Source organism: Gastrolobium bilobum, unplaced genomic scaffold (genome assembly GCF_033153095.1).
Source record: "Gastrolobium bilobum isolate Gb01-03AN ecotype WA unplaced genomic scaffold, APGP_CSIRO_Gbil_v1 utg1425, whole genome shotgun sequence".
NCBI classification, from domain to species: Eukaryota; Viridiplantae; Streptophyta; class Magnoliopsida; order Fabales; family Fabaceae; genus Gastrolobium; species Gastrolobium bilobum.
The window spans coordinates 42,473-64,953 of NW_026898713.1; the positions used below are offsets into that span (position 1 = coordinate 42,473).

Consider the following 22,481-nt stretch of genomic DNA (forward strand, 5'->3'; position numbering starts at 1 on the left):
AATCCTATAAATAAGAGATAAAATCTATAGGTACGTTACGTTCTTTCTCTTACTGTTATGCTGTCACTGTGCGCACACACCCCCCATTGACAAAGTCGTTATTTGTTCATTGTGCACAGTGATCCGCTTGACTGAAGAGTATCTCCTCTATAGATACCTTGGAGAGGACACTAGATCCAAAATAAACATACCAATCCATTGGACTGGATATCTCTATCTCCGGGACAGAACACTTAAGTTATATGTTGTATATATGTTTCATAAAAATGATTGTATGAAAATGGTGATATTGTGTATATATTTTATAATACATTGACAATGATCAAATATGAATTATGGGACAAGTTATATTTACAAACTTTTTTGTTTACAAACTCTTACAAATTACACTAAGTAGGACCGATCCTACATTAATCACACAGTGTATAACCGGTCCTACTAAGTGTAATTGCAAAAAAAATTTGTAAACGGATCATGTCCATGAATTATATGTATGTATGTTGGGCGATTGTAATTTGGTATGCTTATAGTTTGAGCTCTATAGCAAACGCAACTCAGAATTGGACGGAATATGAGATTCCATCCAAATCTCTCTATTTCCAATTTCCATTAATTGTCTCTGAACTCATTATTTATCATATATGGCAAAAGAAAAAAAAAAGATTCCTAACTTTTTTAGCAGCTCCTTTTTTCGTAGGGACCCATGTCTTTGTTTCCCCTACTCATTGCCAACTAAATCCTATAATCATTACTTTTTTAAGAGGAAGGAATGGTTATTTACTTATTTTGAGTAGATTAGAATGGAGAGATTTGATAGCTTTCTCAACTTAATCTTAATTTTTTTAAAATTTCTCTTTTTTTAATCTCATTAAAATAAAATAAAAAATTAAATTTTATTTAGGATAAGATGATAAAGATATATATTTTAAAATATATATGAGGGTTTAAAACTATAGCCTTCTGAAAATTATTCAAACATCGCTATTGATTTACTAGTTTGTTCATTCGAAGTAATAATGATATTAAGTTATTTTATTAAAATTGTGTAACCTTTTGGTATATGCATTATACTTTTATTTTATTTGTATAATTTTTATAAGAGCCGTTTTTTATATTTTACTGATAATTTTTTTTTGTGATATTATTAATTCTGTTATATTACAACTTCTTTTATTCCAATCATAAAATTACAAGTAATTTATCATCAAAATTTTAACAAAAAACAAACAATGTAATAAATTGATTCAAGGAATTTATCATCAAAATTTTAACAAAATCAAACAATGTAATAAATTGATACCGCGTTCCTAATGCGCGCTCTGTTTATGCTCTGCCCTCAGTTTTTTGACCTCAACCTAACCCAAATGCAGAATCCAAGTTACTGTAAAAAAATTATAAGAAAAATATTTCTGTAGTTACTGCAGATAAGTTATCTGCATTTACTTCCAAAACGATGTCGTTTTGGGATTGAAATATTAAAAAAGTATAATTATAAAGACTATAATAATCCTGAAATAAATTAAAATTACAAAAACACTATGATTTCTGCCTCAAAATGACGTCGTATTGAACTTACTGCAAATAATTTATTTGTAGAAAAAACAAACTCAAAAATTATAGCCCAGAAAATCAATGCGAGGCTCAATTTTGTGAGACCCACAGGATCCACGTAATCAATAGGTTCATTTTTAGTCGTTATTTTCGCTCTAAAAAAATAAATAGTTTCAATTTAGTGTCCCAGTTTTCTATTTTTAATTTTTATCGATTGAATATTCAAATGGTTTGATTTGTTTTCATGTGGTTTTGCCTGTTTACAGCCCAAGTACATTAGGCCCAATCTACTAAAAAAGTACTTTAAGCCCAACAAATAAAAGGTATGAAGAATGACCCAAACAAATTAAAATATTCAAGAATTTAATTAATAAAAGAAAAATGTATAAAATCTAGAGAAAACAAATATTTTTGAAAAAAAGAAAGAAAGAAGAAGCATTGGCTTGAAATCTTAGATGAGCTGCTACATGAACCCAACCAGCGCAAACGACGTGTTGCTGTGGTGCTAAGTTAAATGGGACACCCATACAGCTGTATAGCAAAAGGTATAATTTCATAGATGGAGAGTCTGAATCTTTTAAAATAGATAGTTATATATATATATATATATATATATATATATATATATATATATATACACACACATATATAGGGATTTGATAGATTTAATTATTTTATTCTTTGAAATTGGGAGTAAAAATATTTAAAATTATAAAAATTTAGCTATAAACATTTAAAATATGAGAAATTAATTAAAATTTCCTAAATAATATATAAATTTACATATTGACTTAACCTAAATAAATTTACTTTTGCCGCTTATATGACTTAATTAATATCTTTAATTAATAAATAGTTTTCTTAAATTTAATTTGACTTATTACGTTTGTTAGTTTATTTGAAACTCGTGACAAACAATAAAGAGTTTTATATGAATTGATTAAGGGAAATATTATTCTCCTTTTACATAAGATATCATCTCTCATTTTCTCTCACTTTGATTTCCGTGCCCTATTTTTTTTTTTTTTCTTGTAATGATGGGACTCATATATTTTCTCTCTACAACATAAGATAACTATCTTATGTTAAATGAGACTAATAAAATCCATTGTTTAATTACCAACAGACGGATAGATGAGGAATACTATATGGGGCTATAGGTGGCTGGAAGGTTGGCTTTGGTGAATGATGACATGAAATAAGTTAGATTAAAAAAAAAAATTGCAAATATGTTTTACAGAGATGTACAGGGAAGTGATGAAGACTTATATATAGTATATTAAAGGATCGAGGACTATGCCTTTTGAGGAGAAGATTTTGAACACTTAATCCAAAAAAGCAGTTTAATATAATAAGTTATTCCATGAAAAGGATTGATTCAAATGATATTTGTATGTTTGATTCATTTTTGGGTTCAAAGTTTTGTGAATGTAAAAAATTTATTTTAGAAAAGTTAGTTTTATCATAATATAGATATTTTTGATTCAAACAGAATTATCTCTTGTGAAAAATATACATTATTTATTAAAAAAAAAAGCTATTCCGCTATTTGATCTCGGCAGTGTGTCAGATCTTCATGTTGTCTTCTGACCTTTTTTTAAGGTGAAATATTGTCTTGTGACTAGTACTGGCTGTCAAGCCATGATTGTTAAGGACTGCTTGATCATGCTCACATGCAACCCTTTTATTTATGGGTTTTATAAGAGTTATGTTGTAGGAAAAGTGATTGTGTTATGTTATAGAGATTCGTTTTGCTTGCCAGAGTTTTTTTTTTTTTTTTTGCTGCGGGCCCCACAAAATGTTGTGTGTGTAGGAAAATTTTTGTGGTCATGTTAAATGATAGATGATAAACCCTTTATTTATATATTTTGTTTGTTTGTTTATATATATATATATATATATATATATATATATATATATATATATATATATATAGGAAGAGAAAAGCAACAGAAAAATAAAACAGAAAAGAAACATGCACCCCTTATGATTGACGTACTTCAACAGGGTATCTCCCTCGGTGGTTTTATTTTTAATTTTTTTTACATGGTTAATGTGTTAGCAGAACCACCGGAGTCAATGGTGAGGGATCATTATTAATGGATTAAGTTAGACTAACTATGTAAGAAGATCTCACATATCAACCCAAAGCCTACGTTTAATATGTTTAATTCTTAAAATTCATAAGTTTTTAAATATGTTTTTGCTTTTTATTTTTATTCCATTAATGAATTCATATGTACAATATTTTAAATTAAAAATTAATAAATATAGTTAACTTCATTAAAAATTAATTTATAAATAAAAAAGGTATCAATAAATTAATAATTAAAACTAGATTCAAGTTTTTTTATTTTTTATTAAAACTTATTTTCATCATTCTATTTCTTTGTTAAATTTGATTATCATAAGTCAAAAATATATTCAAAAGTAAGTTATGAGATAAAAAAAAAATTCTAACATAAAATGCGAAGTTGCTAATCTCTGTTATATATCTGGATTTACTTATTAGGAATTAAAAAAAAATACTTTTAATGAATGAATTTTTAAAATGATTTTTTTTTAAAAAAATTACAGTTATTTAAAAAACAGTTAGTAAACATGCATACATGTATGGATGATTTTGGGGCTGCTAAAGTTAATTGTTTAAATGCATTGTTAAAGGCATTTTTTTTGTAAAAAAAGTCACATTAGCCACAGAGATCAATTAATTTAAATGCATTGTTCTGGCCATGGTTATATTAAAAGTTGTTCATATGAAAGCATGTAATTATTATATCACGTGGGGTTAGCAAGAATTAGCAACTACCTACTTTATTTTATCGTTAATTTTATCCGAATAGAAAAGAATTGTTTTTCTATCTCTATTTCCCTCTTAATTAAGGACAAAATATTTTCATCTCTAAAATCTATCACCAATTCATATTTTTTTAGTAATGTCAATTTGTTCATAAATATTATGCTTATTAATTGAAACAAATTCGATAAAACTGCATGTTTATATATGTTTTAGAAGCTATATAAAAATACATGGCCAAAAGTTATCATCAATTTATCACCCGCCTTCAGATACACAGAACCGAGATCCCAAATTAAAATGAAATTTCCGAATTTCACCCATGGACTTTTGTGTGAGCCTGTGAGGGGAGGGGACCTAAATGACTCTTTAAAAATGATTAGTACGGACTTAATTAGCATAGTATAACTAGAGTATCAATATAGGTTATGAGACGCAGGTAAACCCGCGACACGACACAAAAATTTGTGTTCGGATTGACTTGCAAAAAAAATCGTGTCGTGTGTTCGTGTTGATCTATATATATATATATATATATTTTATTATTATTTTTTTAAATTTTTTTAATTTTGACCCATTTTTTTAATTTTTTTTGTCAATTACTGTTTTGACCCTTATTTTGCGTGTTATTCGTATCGTGTTGTGTCAACTCGCAAAAAAATCGTGTCGTGTTCGTGTTGATGTATTTGTGTCGTGTCAAATGCGTGTCGTGTTAACCTGTTTTGACACCCTTAAATATAACTTAGTATAACTTCGTACATGCCATTTGCTAACTTTTTTTTCTACTATCGTTCCGCTGTATAGGAAATGAAGAAGCACTTCCCAGTATTATTTTTTTTTAAAAAAATTTAAAATTTTAATTTTGAATCCATCCTAAATAGAATTGTCTCCAATAAAAAATATATGTAGTTTATAAGAAAAAAGTAAAATGGAAAAAAGAAAGAAAGAGGCATCAATTATCGAGGTGGGTCATAGGTGGAATTAGTTGAAGAACGCAAATGTAGATAGAATATTTCCGAAATCAGACGCCATTATCTTATTTTTAAAATGAGATATATTTTTCTTATATTGTAGGAAAAAAATTACCTCATGTTGTAAAAATAAAAATATAAATAGAACCCATAGGTAAGAAGAGAAAAAAAAATGGTGAAACCCAATCTCTTTTTATATATAGAAGAATTGTTTATCTCATGCAAAATGAAATAAACATTACCCTTTTGAAATATCACAAACAAAAGGAAATGCAAGGATGCTATGTATAATTAAAGAGAAAAAGCAAAGTAAAACGAGGTACTGTATACAAAAGCAGAGAAGCGTCCTCAAAAAAAGTAAATGAAAAGTGATATTTGGAAATTTAGTATTAAAATTCAACAAAATTGCTTGCTTGCTCAGTTCCAATTCTCTACGACTCTACGATTTGATTTATCATCGTGAAAAGAAGTTATACTTTTGGGAAAACTGACTACTTTTAAAAGATACACATTTAAAAAAGGGAGATAGATATATAAATGTGAGACTTACACATTTTTTTTTATTTTTTTTAATACTTGTCTCTCTCAAAAGAACCTAAGTTTATATCTTTTAAAATGATATATACTTTTCTCGAAACTTTTCATTGGTTACCAAGTTATGTATATTCAATTAAGGGAATATATTCGCACATGTTACTAAAATATGACATGAAATGATAATCATATAAATGTGTATCAATATTGTTAAAAGAAGAGAAAAAATATATTAAATTATATGGTTATAAAATCATTATCGTTGATTTATCTTTTTATAATTATAATTTCTACATATATGACCATACATTTATATCATATTTTATTTAAATGAGAGTACTACATTTCCATTCAATTAAACATATGACTACAAGAGTAATCCAATTAATTGGGAAGATCAGTAGTACTCTTTAGCTTTGACGTTGTCCTTTGTGAGAGATTGGAATATACAAGTTTAGCCACCGATCAACCTTGATTTATAGAATGGTTCACTTTCAAATCAGACCTAGGTGCAAGTAAATTTTTAAAGATCTGTTAATCTTTATTAATTTGGTAATGACCATATATCATATGGCATCTGTTCTATTTAGGAGATTGAGAGAAATTTCTAGCTCAATAGACTGGTACGTTGATGTTGGATCTAGTGTCCTCTTTAAAATATCTATGAAAGAAATATCCTTGAGTCAAGCATATCACTGTACACAACGAACTAATAACAGGTTTGTCAATGGAGGTGTGTATGCGCATAGTGACAGCAGATCAGTAAGAGAGATAGAGCGTAACGTACTTACCTCTTTATCTATAGGAGTTACCTGTAGCTAGTATGATGTGAACCTTTAGTACCTCTGATGAGTGCCTTGTCGTATTAGGATTATTATCCTTAATGGATATCAATCCATAATTATATTTGATTTAAATATTGGATTGCTCTCTAACTGAACCTGTCATTCAATGGACCCCTTATACGGATCCATAACAGTATCATTTCCTCTCTCCTATAAATTAATGCAAACCTTTTGTTTTTTCTTTTTGTGAAATAATGCAAACCAATATATTAAAGGACTAAACTTATTTTGAACTTGAGTTATATATATTATTCTAAGGGGAGTATGGAGCATACAAGTGGGTGGGGGAGATGAGATCAAAGATGGGGGCCACGGGGACGAATTTATGGAGAAATGTGAAGCAATTACACAATAGATAGAGAGTGATAGGTAGCATGCATTTTTAAGAAATCAAAGATGCATCGAGTGAGGTGGGAAAGCGAGAATAAGTGGAGATACTATTCCTTGCTCGACACATCAAGCGGAACCAGTCATCTCGTGTCTTTGTATTATCGAACTTTCTCTCTCTCACAATCGTTTTGTGGGATCCCACTCCAAACCAGTTATGACTCACGGACTGCACCAACGCCACTTTCTCCATATTCATCTTATTGGTCAGATTATACGCCGTTAATAATACAATTATGGCATATTCATTTTCATATATAGCTGGCTGTAAAAGCCTACTAAATTCCTTTCTTTGTCAGTTCTCACTTCTCACCATCTTACCTTTTTTTTTTTTTTTAACCGATCCTACCTTTTTAAGCAAATCAGAATCCCTGGTATCTCCATAGGTTCGACTCTTTGAGCTGTCTATGGGACTAATCCAGAGTTCGGGTGCGAGTCCAAAGATTACGGTACTTATGCCCCTCTCCAGATGGTGTTGGTGGGATTCGAACCGAGGTCCTCTCCCACCACTCAGTCCCCATGCTACCAACTGAGCCACACACTTGGGTCACCATCTTACTTTTTTAAAATAAATTTGATTGGTAAAATTGGAGTAAAGATTAAATTTTTATGTAAACTTGACGTATACTCAACTTAAGAATATTAAATTAATAAATATTAATACATATTTTTATATATAAGTTTAATATATATTAATTAATATATTTAGAGAGAAAAACTAAATTAATATTTTGACAATACGGTGTCATTATATTATTTATTTAAAGATTTTTGTTACCAAATTAGTTATTCAAAAATGTAAAATGTCATGCATGATCATATTTTTTTTTCTTAATAAAAAATTAAAGTGATTAGACAAAAATTTATGAATGTAATATCTATTTTATGTTTTTAAGAAACTAATTTGGTGCAAAAATCTTTGAAAGACTTAATGTAATGACCCGCTAATGTTTAGAGCACTAATTTAGCGATTTAGTCATATATTTATGAACATAATGCTTATTATTTTAGAGAAATTCAATCATTACTAATATTTTGTTAACTAGGTTAAATACATGAAATTTCTATCAGAATCCCTTCTAAAAACATTAATAGTAGGCAGTAGCAAAGGTGAAGCAATGCTCCATCAATCTACAAAAAAAAAAAAAAAAAGGACACATTACCAATTGAAACCATTGCATTAGCTGGGTCTAACTCAAATAACAGTACTAACTTCCTTAGCAGCTTTTAATTGACTTAGTACAAATTACATTGTTACTTGATTGGCTAGTTACAACTATTATTGATATATATATATATGGAGCTATATAGAAAGCGATCGAGAGACAGAGAAAAAGTGGTCCATCTTAGTCTATGACTGACTGGCACCCAGAGCAGCCGTGTTGATAAGGAGAGAAATAACAATTCTACTTAGAAATTAAGAAATTTTATTATTCTCTTCTCTCTTCATCCATTCTCGAATATTCAATTCGCCCAAACTCAAAGACTTGTGTGCTGTGTCACCGCGATTCACATGTAAAACCAATATTTCAATTTTTATTTTTTTTTAGTCAACCCAACCCAATTACCTCTTTGACACAACTTTTTTCGGTATTTCGGTAAACTTTGACTCTTTAATTTGAGCCAATTGTGAGACTAATCTAAAGTGCAGGGCATAAGATATTTAAATCCTTCCTAAATGTGGCATATGAGGATCAAACTGAGGTCTTTTCCTTTCCACTTACTTTATTTTCTTATTACCAACTGAGCTATTACCATTTGCTCCAATATTTCAATTTCTTCTAAGATGAATATATTGGTCTCGAATGGGAATATTAAATACACGAAAGTTTTTATTTATTTTTATACATTCCTTGGATGTTATTTTGTTAATTTTAGTAGTGCCTCCGTTGTCTGCTTCAAAGCTTTTGAGCTAGTACTTTTAAAAATTTGCTTAGCTAGCTAGTTTTGGACACTCCAATTTTCTTCGATTCCAAAGATGATGTCCGAAGAAACCATTTCTGTTCCTTCCAACCTCAAAGTTGCCATGGTTGAAATTCATGACCCAAACTCAAACCCTAATCCTAACCCTAATTCAAGTTCAGCTAAGAGAAAGAGAAGTTTACCCGGAACACCAGGCAAGTTGTGAAATTCTTCTCTTTCAATATGTATATATATATATATATATATATATATTTTTTTTTTCATACTTTTTTGATTCACATAAGTTATACACTAACGAATCCCTACTATTAGTTAATTACAATTTACAAATATTGTCCATGCTTGAATATGAATAAAGCAGATCCAGATGCAGAAGTGATTGCTCTGTCGCCAAACTCACTGATGGCAACCAATCGTTTCTTATGCGAAGTTTGCAACAAGGGTTTTCAGAGAGACCAGAACCTGCAGCTGCATCGGCGAGGGCACAATCTTCCATGGAAGCTACGACAAAGAACGAACCAAGACGTGAAGAAGAAGGTTTACGTGTGTCCAGAGAAGAGTTGCGTGCACCATGACCCTTTCAGAGCCTTGGGAGACCTCACAGGTATAAAGAAACACTATAGTAGAAAACATGGTGAGAAGAAGTGGAAGTGCCACAAGTGCTCTAAGAAATATGCAGTTCAATCTGATTGGAAGGCCCATAGCAAGATTTGTGGCACTAGAGAGTACAAATGTCACTGTGGCACAATATTCTCCAGGTAGGTACTACTGCACCCTTTAATATATATATATATATATACACATATATGAAGTTATAATTTGAGTCACATTAAATTAATGATTCATCTAATTATATGGCTGAAAATGTCCCTAATTCATTGAATTAATTAAATGCATGCAGGAGATGGACCCAATTTAAAGTTATAATTTGAAGGTGCATGAGAATGTTAATTTAGGAGAAGTAGTAAATAAGGGGTTGTTAATTAATTAATTAATTGTTTGATTGTTATCCGTATATGCATGTTTTTGTGTGACAAATCAGGAAGGACAGCTTCGTAACGCATAGAGCATTTTGTGAGGCCTTGGTGGAACAAAGTGCGAGAATGACTTCATTACCATCAGTTTTGATAAACGCTCAAACACCAAGAAACCCTCACGGTTTACTTGGGTTAGGCCCTGAAGTACCATTAATGGGGAATTTGCCTCTATGGCTAGACCAAGCCAATCCTCAGCTTCATCATCCTCTTAGCTTTCCAAGCAACACGAGTGCATGCACCTTCCCTGATTTAGTCCAAACAAGTAACATGTTTGGATCATCACCACAGGCACAGTGGCTCATGAATTACCGATACCAAGAAGCATCATCATTTACTAGTGGCAATCTATCTATGCCACAAGGATTGAAGCTAGAACAAGAAGAAAACAAAGGAGACTTGTCACATAGCGTAAGCTCTTTGTACTCAAGTAATATTCAGAACCCACAAGGAGGCCCAATTCACATGTCAGCCACACCATTTTTGCACAAAGCATCCCAAGTGGAATCTACGAGGATCAATAATATTGATCACATAGCCTTCAACAACAACTCTAACAATGTCTTTGGCTTGTTCGGCTCAAATCTCTCAAGCACATCCTGCAGCAACAACCGGAACAACGTTGTTGAAATTCAGAAAATTTTCAAGCAAGCAAATCAGGCTGAAATTTTCAACGATATGGTGAATCAGAATCCCCATGTAAGCACACATAATGGAGGTGGCTTTTCATTAAATGACTCAAACTCGAGCTCGTTTGTGATTGAGAATGGCACCAAGAATGAAGACCAATTGGGCTTAACAAGAGACTTCTTGGGAGTTAGAGATGAATCATTAAGCAGACCCTTCTTACAACAAGAGCTCGCCAAGTTCAATATTCCAATAGGATCATTCATGAACCTGCAAAGCCAGTTCGGTGGACATTATTGATTGAGTTGCAATATAATGAAGTAGTTTAGGATTGAACTCTAGTATTGTTCTATGATAATAATAATAATCAGAGATTAGGGGCCAGATTGCACGGTGAAATTAACTGGAAGATATCACGTGTTATTGATATCATAGAGAGGTCTCGTGAGGGAGGTGGGGGCCATTGCATTTTGAAAGAGACTATATATATTCTTTCCTTTCTCTGCCTGTTATATATCGTTAAGTTAAAAATTAACCACTTTTTCTTAAATTATATCTTCTCCTAATAGTTAATAATCATGTATTAGAGGGCATAGAAGTAGAAATTAGAAACACAAAAAAAAAAAAAAAAGCCTTCCTTCATGCATGTCGTATAAATTTTCAGGAGCACTGTTATTAATAAATTTCTTCTTTTAACTTCGCCTATATATGCTCTAATTAATGTTGATAGAACTTTATTGCATTATGATGGCTATGATGACCTACTTTTATTTGGTAGTGGTCATTCAGCTGTGGAGGCCGTGAACTCCTTTCTATATAAAGAGCTAAATGTTTAATTACTTCCTAGCTATTTTTATATTTCATGTCTAGAAAATTGAGCGGTTCTTGTCTGTAGTAAGATCGTTGATAATAACGTTTGTTGGATGTACAAAAGATTCATCAGTGATTGAATGCAAATACAACAATTAATTAAACGAATTGATATATATTCAGTACTTTTCTGAATTTAGAATAACCAATTTATGTTTGAATTCGTAATTTTTATATTTGTCTCCCCCTTCTCTCTTTCTACAACCTCCGAAATTTAAAGTAAACTGCACTGATTTAATAAGCCGTATTTAACATTAAAATAGATTTAAACTAACATTAAATAAACTAAGGGTCGCTTTTTCTACGGTCACTGTACATAATTTATTTATATTTAATCCAAAACGACTTCATTTTGAGGTGAAAATCAAAGTATTTTTGAAATTATAATTTATTTTAGGGTTACAATAGTCTTTTTATTATAATTTTTTAATTTTTTAACTCAAAACGACGTCATTTTGAGAGCGAATGCAGATAACTTATCTAAATTCATTGTAGAAACATTAAAGCCATAAAATAATTATTATTACAAAAAAAAGAATAAAGCCCATTTTGGGTTCCTAAAAAAATACGGTCCCCACTTTCCTCTATTACAAAAAAATACCCCATATTAGTTCTTTTTTAGGGATTAAATTGGGTCTTCATTGAATTTCAGATGGACCACATTTTTAAAGAAATAGAATTGTAGAGCAATCAAAAGTTAATTTTTCTTGTAAGAGACTAAAGTGGGGACCGTATTTTTTGTTAAGGACCCAAAATAGGCTAAATATATTTTTATATCTGTTCATATATATTTTTAATGGGTTATATTACTCTCATGTTGTATGAGGTAATATAACTTCCTACAGACCCATCGATTTCCGTGCTTATCTTTTTTTCTTTTTTAATAAATAATGGGGTCCACTATATGATTGTATCTACAACATGAGATAATATATCTCCTATTACATGAGAGTAATATAACCCATTTTTAATACCACAAAATAAAAGAAATTTCACTTAATAAAACATGTGTATTATAAATAAAATTGACCGTTCATAATTTATTAAATATAAAATATTAGTGTCATTTAATACCATAAAAATTAGGAAAAAGCTGATCTCATATTACACATCCATCGAAATCCGAGCAAGTATTTCTTTTTCTTTTTTCTTCCTTTTTTTAGTTATGAGATCCACTTAATTATGTCTCTACATAAGACAATTTTATCTCATGTAACATGAGAAAAGCATTGCCCTAAAAACCAATGTTAATTATTAAAACCGGCCCGGTCATTGACCCGGTCGAGGTACTGGGTTACTGGAACACTGTTTCAACCCGTGGGTCACTAGTTCAACCGCATGATCCGGTAATTATATGCAATTTTATAATTTATATTAAAAATTATAAACATACTCAATATCTAAAAAAATATAAAAATTTCAAATATTTTAATATAAAAAATAATAAATCGCATATTATTATCCAATAAAGGATCAAACAAAAATATAATGTTCATGATACGAGACTTTAAGTTCAGAAAATGACATATCTAACTATAAATCAAATCAAAATTTTCTGCATAGTGCATAATTGAGATAATATTAGTGTTGTAAGTACATAACTTATGTAAGTCAATAAGCAAAAAAATATTCAAATATGTCCATTATGATTATTTTTTTAAAAAAAAATTAATTTTTTTTTGGGACCTGGCCGAGTCACCGGGTCACCTGTTTTCATGAAAATCGGTCGGGTCGCACCGGTTCTGATGCATGGCTGGTCCGTTGCTTCAACCAGACCGATTATATGATCGATTAACCGGTTCCCGGATCGATCCGGTTTTATTAACACTGCTAAAAACCAATGTTTTAAAACCCGGCTCGGACTGGCCGGGTCGACCCGGGACTCGGTGACCCAGTGGATTTCCCGATCCGAGCGGGTAGTTGGATTGCTTTTGCAGTCAACCAAAAATCTAGACGCCTCTTATGGTTAAATTACTGAACATGTGTTTGATTGGTTAGAAAATATTAGTGGAAATATGAAGTTATTTTACGGAAATAACCCTAACTTTATCTTTTTTTTTTCAAATATTGTATTTTTTAACGTTATCGAACACAAAGAAGCAATGGATCTGGAGCATACATGATATGTTCTTCCTCGTCACTCTTCACTCCTCTCATCTCTACCACTTTCAATTCCGGACAAACTAAAACAAACAGTCTAAGGTTAAGTCTCAAACAGAATCATTAAATTCACAAACTTTGTTTTGTTCCCGTCAGGACTCAGCACCACCCGAACACTAACTAACCTCGAATTCAAATTAAAGTTTCAACCTTTTTTCCTTTCACAGCTGTAATCTCCCCTCTTTGATCTCACTCCGAGGAGGAGAGACTAAGTTATATAAAGAGATGTTCAAAAATTCCCCTTTTCAAGTTTATCACTTTCATTCAAATCCTCAAGGTATAGTTTGAGCTCGACCATGAAATTCAAGTTCTGGGTGTTTCTAAAACCAGAGGTAGCCCTTGTTTTCAGACAGATCGTGCGAAAGTAAGGTTACTTTCGTCGATATTTTCTCGCTTATTTTCCACTTCTCCGGATACCAAAAAATTCCAATTAATCCATGAAATTATTGACCTCTTGTCCGTACAGAGTTTTGCACACAAAAAGCGTTGTCGGGAAATATACTCATCCCGGAAACTTTTTCATTTTTGGATACCAAACATGGGGTTCTTAGTTCTCCAAGTATGGTTTTCCGGGGAGGCTAAAATTTTTCGGGTACCAAACACGCTCGCAAGAGAAAACAATTTTCCTACAACATAAGAAAATATTTTTTCATAAAATTAATGTTATATTAATTCATATTAATAATTATGTAAGGGTTAAGATAACATAGCAAACATAATACTCGTTTATTAGAATAAATTCATAGAGAGATACAAAGATCTCGGATACAATAATGCATAATGCCGTAATAAATCAATCCACTCTGATAAATATTCCCTCCTTTCTCACTTTCCACGCCCCCATCATAACAATTGAATATTAATATATAGCTTAGTAGCTACATCATTGATTATATTTACTTAGATCCTATTGTAGTTCATGATGTGAATACTGCCATAAAGACAACACTAAGAACAAGGGACACCGAGGTTCCACATGGGCCAATTCTCATCATAGCCCCAGAGGTTTCAGTGGGAACAACCTGCGACGATTCCGATGAATCATCCGAGGATGATGGCTTCTCCTTATCAGGTTTAGGCGCATTTGCTGTTGTTGCTGGTGCTGGTGCTAGAGTGGGTCCCGCTGCTATTGATTTGGTAGCGAAGAAATCCAAAGGAAGAAGCACCTTACCAACCTTATAAATAGCAAGATGCTTATCCGTATATATGATGCCAGTGATGGTAGTGTTAACCTCTCCCGTGGAGATGCTTATCACGTTTAGTTCCAACTTGCCAGGTTTAGCTCGGGCCAGTGTTCGAACCGGGTTGGTCAATGTATCGAAGTTTGCAATGAGTGTTTGATTGATGCATTGGAGAAATGGAGCAGAGGGGTTTTTTTATTGAGGATTGTAGACAATGACTTGCAGGTAAAGGGTTTGGTTAATTGTGATTTGTGAACGTGCATTTTGTTATATGGTTGGGAGATTAATTAAGGTGTTGCATCAATATTTAAGATGGATTTATGATTGAGAAAAGTTTTGGTGATGAGCTCAATAAGATGTGAGCTGAATTGGGATGCGTGAATACATGAGTTGTGTTGTGTGATGTGAGCGTGTATCTCATTATCTGGCAAAGAGATTAAGGTGGTGCGTCTGTGAAGATTTAAACCATTGAGCAGTTTTTTTTAGTTGTTTATTTTTGCTTGAGATGGCAGGGAAAACAGAGTGAGAGCACAATTTGATGTAGGCGTAAAATTACATAGAAATTAGATGCATGCATGTGTTGCTTTTATTTAGAAATCATTCTAAACTCCACCCCTTTCTTATCCCTAAAATTAAAAAGAACTCCCAGAATTTAATTTGCTATTTTTGTTTTTGATATCACCTTGTAGTTTCATAAGAGAAATAAGCATAGTTGTGGGCTGCTCTGAAAAAGTTTGGCGACAGCTTCAGGCCATTTTGTAAGAATATTCAATTCCTTTTTTTATCCCATTTCTCAAGCTTTCTCAGTTTCTTCTTTGTTATGAAATATTTGTTGTGCTTTGTTTTTCTTCTCTTCCATACGAGAGAAGAAATATTCCTACGCACGTATATTTAAAGTGAGTCAAATCATTAAAAAATTAAAATTAAAATTAAAACACACAGATCGATATATGAGTGACATGAGAAATACTTTCTTTAACATAAAGTATTTTCCAAAGTTTATCATGGTGTTATATATATATATATATATATATATATATATATATATAGACACACGAAATAATAATGGGTAAAAATAACTTTTGTTCTTGTATCACGTATATAGTAGGGGTGTTCACGGTCTGGATTGGATCGGTTTTGGAAGCAAAACTCATCCGATCCAATCCATTCGGTTTGATCATGTAATCATCCATTCAGTTTAGATTTTTTTTCAAATCCGATCCGATCCGATCCAATCCAATTTTTTTCGGTTTGGATTGGATCGGTTTTCGGTTTTTTAAATATCCTAAAATTACTTTCATGATTATTGTGCAAATAACATCTTTTGTATATATTGGCTTTGTAAAAAAAAAAAATTGAAATACAAAAATATCAGTAAACAATACTATAGTTGATGAGACGTGACTAAGTTTTTTTTTGGGTTTAGTTGATGAGTTAATGGGTCTTGAGTTTAGAAATTTTTGGGCTATGATTGGAGAAAGGACAAGTAGGTAGAGAATAATTAATATATTGGATTGGTTTTCATCAACCCATCCGAAAACCGATCCAATCCAATTAAAATTTGCGGTTTTCTTTCGGTTTCTGATTTTTCGGTTTTCGGTTTAGTCGGTTATCGGTTTTTCGGTTCGGTTTTCGCGATTTAAATCGGTTTGAATCGGTTTGGATCGGTTGATAAACAATCAATGTTGTAAGAAAATAATGGGTGAAAATATAGACACACGAAATAATAATGGGTAAAAATAACTTTTGTTCTTGTATCACGTATTCACGTTGCACTAATTAATCAATGAGAAATATTTGTGTCATGTTGTAAGAAAATGCTTAAGTACTATACAATCAATGTGAATCTCACTATTTAAAAAAAAAATAAAAAAATGATGAGATCCACAATAATTATATCTATAACATGACATTTTCCTACACTACAACATGACATAAGTATTTCCTAGAACATGTTATAAGGGGCATGATCGATTCACGATATTGTTTGGTGCGGTTACTTTTTTGGGCTCTGTAGTAAAACTCATATGCCCGAAGTTACCAAGGCTGCATTTGCGACAAGTGGTATAGAACATCTTAGCTTACTAGCCACATGATTACCAAAAATTTCCCTTAGTCTTCAACTCTTCAGAAGCCTTTTTTTTTTAATCACAGAATCATGTACAAATTTTTTGTCTGTACATAAATATTTTTAGACAGAATCAAAAATGGCGTTTATAGAATAAAGCAAGTAAGAATCAAGCTATTTTGTTGAAATAATTAATTTATTATCAATATAATCGTTTTTATTCAACCTACATTTCTCTATACATAATTAAAAAAAAGTAAATTTAATTTCACATCAAATTCGAGATATCAATGATTTGAGCCAACAAGTCAGTGTAAAACCATGCAATTAAAATTTAAAAACAATATATATATATATATATATATATATATATATATATATATATATATAGGCACTTCATCTGATAGCTATTAGATCAAAAAAGATCAATGGTGTCACATGCTTGCAAATCAGAGTGGTTGATCTTTTTTTATCTAACGGCTCTCAGATGAGGTGTCAAATTTGGTGTCAAAGAATCCTACCATATATATATATGTGTGTGTGAGGCACCTTACAAATAACAGAATCCATTTGCAAAGAGGAAACCAAATGCCAATATAAAATGAAGGCTTTCCCGGGAACTTTTATTTTATTTTGTTGTTTCAGTTCACTCTTAGGTTAAAATTAATGCCGGTTGACCTAATCAGTGATTTTATAATTTTTCATTGAAAAAAAGAAATCCATATAGATTAATTACACAAATCCCCAACTATTATTGAAGTGGTAAATTTAAGAGTAAATTTTCATAACACCAATACTTAAGAAATAGAGAGAGAAAAAAGAAAAAAACAAGAGAAGTGCTGGTTCAGGAATTCATATATGAAGCTGCCAAATAGATGATGATCTTCAACTCCACAACGTTGCTACTGCAACAAAAGCTACCCCAAGGGACATCAATGTTGTTCCATGAATTCGAATCAAACTCACTGCTCCAGAGTTACTCTGATCCTGTTTTGTCTCATTCTGATCTTCTGCAGAAGAGTTCTCTTTATCAGCTTTAGGCGCTTTTGCTTCAACAGGAGCTAAAGCTGGAGCCTTGGTTACAAAGAAATCCAGAGGAAGCAGCACCTTGTCCAAACGGTATATAGCGAGCTTGTTATCCGAATACACTACACCTGTGACAGTGGCATTGACCACACCCGTTGAAATGTTGACACTGTTACCATATGACTCCACGTTCAATGGAAGCCTTGTGGGGTCTTTACCGGCCACCGTCTGAACAGGGTTGCTCAGAGAATCGAAATTTGAGCTCGAAACATACTCGGGTAGAATGTGGAATTGCAAGAGTTCGATTTTTTTGCCTTCGTTTAAGGAGTTGAGGAACCCTGCTTTCAGTTGTGAGAATGCAGCATCGTCTGGTGCAAGGATGGTTAAGCCACCACTCTTGGCTGTTATGAGTTGTGAGTTTATGTTGTTCATGATTTCTGTGGTTTTCAGGAGGCGAGTTAGGACGGTGAATGTTTTCGCCTTCTTGAGGATTCTGGTGATGTCGTCAGGGGTAGAAGAGTCAGAGGAATCTGGTGATTGAGGTAATGTTGTGGGGACTAATGGTTTTGAAGATGGTGCTGAAGCTTTTGGTGCTAGTGCTTCAGTGGTGGAAGAATACAAAAAAGAAAACATAATAAGTAGGAGGAGTGAGAAGGAGAAGATGCATTGCTTCATTTTGTAGTTGGTAATTGGTGTCTGTGAAAAAAAAAAAATTGGCTTTAATTTGATGCTTATTGGAAGAATGCTTACAATGTGTGTGTTGGATGTGTGGGAGGATAAGAGGAGAGGGATTATATAGAGGCAATGGAAATGATTTGTAGGTAGAATGTTAGAAGTTGTGGTTTGTGAGTGTATATTTCATCTGTCGCGGAAATTAAGGATCTTTTAGGCATCTATGTGAAACCTTAACCCAATGCTTTAGATTGCATAACTATGGATAAATATTCGGTTTTGATGTGGTGATCAGCTGCGAATGGACAGAATAACATTATTGTTTCTGAAATTTTCGTCCAAAGAATGTGGCTGGGATATGGGTGTGCAAAATAACCAAAAAATTGAATCGAACCATGAACCAAACCAAACCGTCCCTTAAAATAATCGGTTTTTAAAAACCAGTTCATGAACCGAACCGGTTTTTAGAACCAGTTTAAGAACTGAACAGGATTTTAGAATCAATTTAAGAACCGAACCATTTTGAACCGAACCGAACCATTTTCAAACTAAATTGATTTTTATAATTTTATTTTTTAATTTTTTAATTTCTTTTTTTCTTTTTAAAAGAGGGTCGACTCGAACCGGTTACGAACCGGTTTCGAACCGAACCGATTACGAACCGGTTTCGAACCGAACCGATTACGAACCGGTTTCGAACCGAACCGTTTCTCACCGAACCGAACTATTTTCGAACCGAACCAGTTTTGAACTGAATCGAACCATTTCCGAATCGAACCATTTAAACTAATTCGATTCAATTTTTTTAAAAAAATCGATTCAGTTCGACCCATGCACATCCCTAACTGCAAAAGGAAAACTATAATGGAGGTTACAGAGCAGCGCTCAGAGGTAATAAGGAATTACCCTAATATCAGTGGTCGAAGAGGGAGGGCTAGGTTCATGTAAACTTTTGTTGTAGTTCTAGGAATTTTTTAGAGAGAAAATAATGTAGCATCTTAGCTTAGAAAAATTGGGGAGTTTTTTAAATCAGGTTGTATATTAACCCATTATAATATGGATTTAATATTTTTGTTTTTGTTATAGAAAAATTTTATATGTCACATTCATAAAATTAAATGTATCTCATTATATTCCACTAATTTTTTTTCTGTTCTCGCTATAATCGGAATAAATCTTTGGTACTACTGTTGTACATAGATTCAGTGCATCACATCAATGAGAGCAGTACACATTAGAGGAGAGAAAAAAAATTTGACAATTTTTTTTTTAGCTAACATGTAATATTTTTACTGGTGGGATACACTGAATCTTTGGTACAGCAGTAGTACCAAAGATTTATTCTATAATAGAACCCTATGTGGGTGTTGGAGAAAATTATTTTCTAAATGTTTTGGTTTTATGACTAAGTCTTGTAAACTAAAATAAAAGTGAATAATTTGTAATTTACTTTTACAAACTAACATAATCTAACTCTTAGTAAAGGTCCAAAATGGGCTCTAACAAAAAAAAATATCGCCTCCACTTTCGTCCCTTGCAAAAAAAAAGTCAACTTTTAGTCCTTTTATAATTTCAATTCTTTAAAAATATGATCTCTTAAAAATTCAATGAAGATCCAATTTAGTCCCTAAAAAAGAACTAATATGAGTTTTATTTTATAAGGACGAAAGTGGAAACTGTATTTTTTATTAGGGATCCAGAATGGGCTTTACTCTAAATTTTTTAATAATTTACATTATTTTATAAAAAATAAAATAAAACTAACCGTAAACTTATTTTTCCTTGTGAAAGAATTGAAATAATACAAATTATGGGTTTAATATTTCTTATGTTATAGGAGTTAATTTTATCTCCTATACACACATAAAAGTATGTGAAATCTGTGTCGAGCCATGTAAGGAAAAGAAAGAATAGGAGAAAATATGGGCTACACACTTTATGTGTGTGTATGAGATAATTTTATTTCCTATAATTAAACCCACAAATTATATAAAAAAATGAGTTTTCAATCCTTGGAAAGTTAGTTAATATTTTGTTAAAGGGATAGGTTATTGTGCCTACTCCCATTTTGCCTACTTTTACCTACCCCTCTCAACATCGTTGGATTACAATCTCATCTAACGGTTCAGATTCAAAAGTTAAATAAAACTCTTTTACTCTTTTTTTCTCTCTCTCTAACTCCACTCTTCTTCCCCCTATCTCTCTGACTCCACCCTTATTCTCTCCTCCCTTGCTTGCGATAAAGAAGACGTACTTGCAAATATCTCTCCCACTGAAAACCAGATACGTTGCTAAGAAACAAAATCGATGGTAGAATTCATGCCTTAACATCCACAGATTAAAAAAAAAAAAAAACCAAAATATTAAAAAGAACTACGATGCAAGGAAGAACAAATAATACGACATCATCTTTTTCTTTGTTAAAAAAACAGGAATGACAAATATTATTAAAGATTCGAAAGCTGCAAACACCAAAGTATTTGTGCATAAACTCAAAATTGAGTATCCAATATTATCATCCTGGAAGAAAAGAAGAAGAAAATACAAATTTCTACAGTACTCTGCTTTGTTACCCTTAGAAGAAAATAAGCCATAATTTAGGGCGTTGAATAATTAGGGTTGTTTGGGTTGAAACAAAGGTAAATAAAACCATATCGAATCGTTTAACACTACGTTTGTTAGATCACATTTGGAATGAGAGAGGGAGAGTCTATTTAATGGAAACAAAAAGCCCTTTCCCATCTCTGTTGGTTTAGGTTTCAGCGAGGCCCAGATTCTGCACAAAGATGGGATCAATCATCAGTCGTCGACAAGCAACACCGCCGTAAAAAGGCAACAAAATCAAAAATCCAAATATACAGAAACCACCCTAAGATGGGAAAAAGACAAAGTTATCAATTTCATTCTGAGACGGAACCCTAACATGCTCTGGCAAATTCTATCACTTTAATTTATATACTCCAATTAACTTGTTCTTTTCCAATTCAACCCTTCTCAGAATACAAGTGCATGGACAAAGGATGAAGAATATTTTCCTAATCGTAAAATGTAGACTTGGGCGTCTTCTTCATCGCACACAAGCGAGGAGAGAGAAAGGGTGGAGTTAGAGAAAGAGAAAGAGCAGAGTTAGAGAGAGAGAAAAAGAGTAAAAGGGTTTTATTTATTTTTAGAATCTGAACCGTTAGATGAGATTGTAATCCAACGATGTTGAGAGAAGTAGGTAAAGGTAGGCAAGATGGGAGTAGGCACAATATCCTATCCCTTTGTTAAATGTATCCCATGTACTAAAAATAAAACACGATTACACACACCGAAAGTATGCATAAATAAAATATAACCGGTCATACTCCAATTAAAGTGTATGATTGATTATATTTATAAATTTTTTTATTTATAAATTATACTAAGTATGACCGATCATACTTCGATTAAGAGTATATAACCGATCATATTTAATATAATTTAAAAAAAAAATTATAAACACATCATTTTCCTATAAATATTTACGATTATTATGGAGCCTTGGAAGTACTCAACATTAAACTACCCTTTATCATCTAAAATAAAGGTACCTTTATCTCCTATAAAATTTAATGTTGAAAGTTACGTCGACACCTTTTTGAATTAGGTAGTATTATACCTCAGAGAAAAAATTCAAGGGAAAATCTGAAAAAAAAATTAAAAAAAGTTCGAATTTTGATAAATTTCCTGTTTATAATATTTTATATTTAACATCTTCAATAATATTTAGAGTAAATATCATTTTTGGTCCTTAGCAAATTTCACATGATACCTGCTTTAATCCTCAGCAAATAAAAAGGCTTATCGTGGTCCC

The 22,481-nt window shown here is 31.8% G+C and overlaps 2 protein-coding genes across 2 annotated transcripts; one reads left to right on the plus strand and one right to left on the minus strand.

The window, feature by feature from the left end:
• The first annotated feature begins 8,982 nt into the window (after nt 1-8,982).
• Nucleotides 8,983-11,228, plus strand: LOC133318670 (zinc finger protein BALDIBIS-like). Its single transcript, XM_061520720.1, has 3 exons — nt 8,983-9,202; nt 9,370-9,766; nt 10,051-11,228. The coding sequence occupies exons 1-3, from the start codon at nt 9,064-9,066 to the stop codon at nt 10,967-10,969; spliced, it is 1,455 nt and encodes a 484-aa protein (XP_061376704.1). The 5' UTR covers nt 8,983-9,063; the 3' UTR covers nt 10,970-11,228.
• Nucleotides 11,229-17,833: 6,605 nt separating this feature from the next.
• Nucleotides 17,834-18,649, minus strand: LOC133318679 (fasciclin-like arabinogalactan protein 12). Its single transcript, XM_061520735.1, has one exon. The coding sequence runs from the start codon at nt 18,647-18,649 to the stop codon at nt 17,834-17,836; it is 816 nt and encodes a 271-aa protein (XP_061376719.1).
• Between the last annotated feature and the right edge of the window lie 3,832 nt (nt 18,650-22,481).

Bases quoted from the DNA above. Each gene is read 5' to 3' on its own strand.
- LOC133318679 (XM_061520735.1), bottom strand. From the start codon at position 18,649: ATGAAGCAATGCATCTTCTCCTTCTCACTCCTCCTACTTATTATGTTT.
- LOC133318670 (XM_061520720.1), top strand. From the start codon at position 9,064: ATGATGTCCGAAGAAACCATTTCTGTTCCTTCCAACCTCAAAGTTGCC. The intron at 9,203-9,369 runs GCAAGTTGTGAA...TGAATAAAGCAG, and splicing joins AAGTTTACCCGGAACACCAG to ATCCAGATGCAGAAGTGATT. The intron at 9,767-10,050 runs GTAGGTACTACT...GTGACAAATCAG, and splicing joins TGTGGCACAATATTCTCCAG to GAAGGACAGCTTCGTAACGC.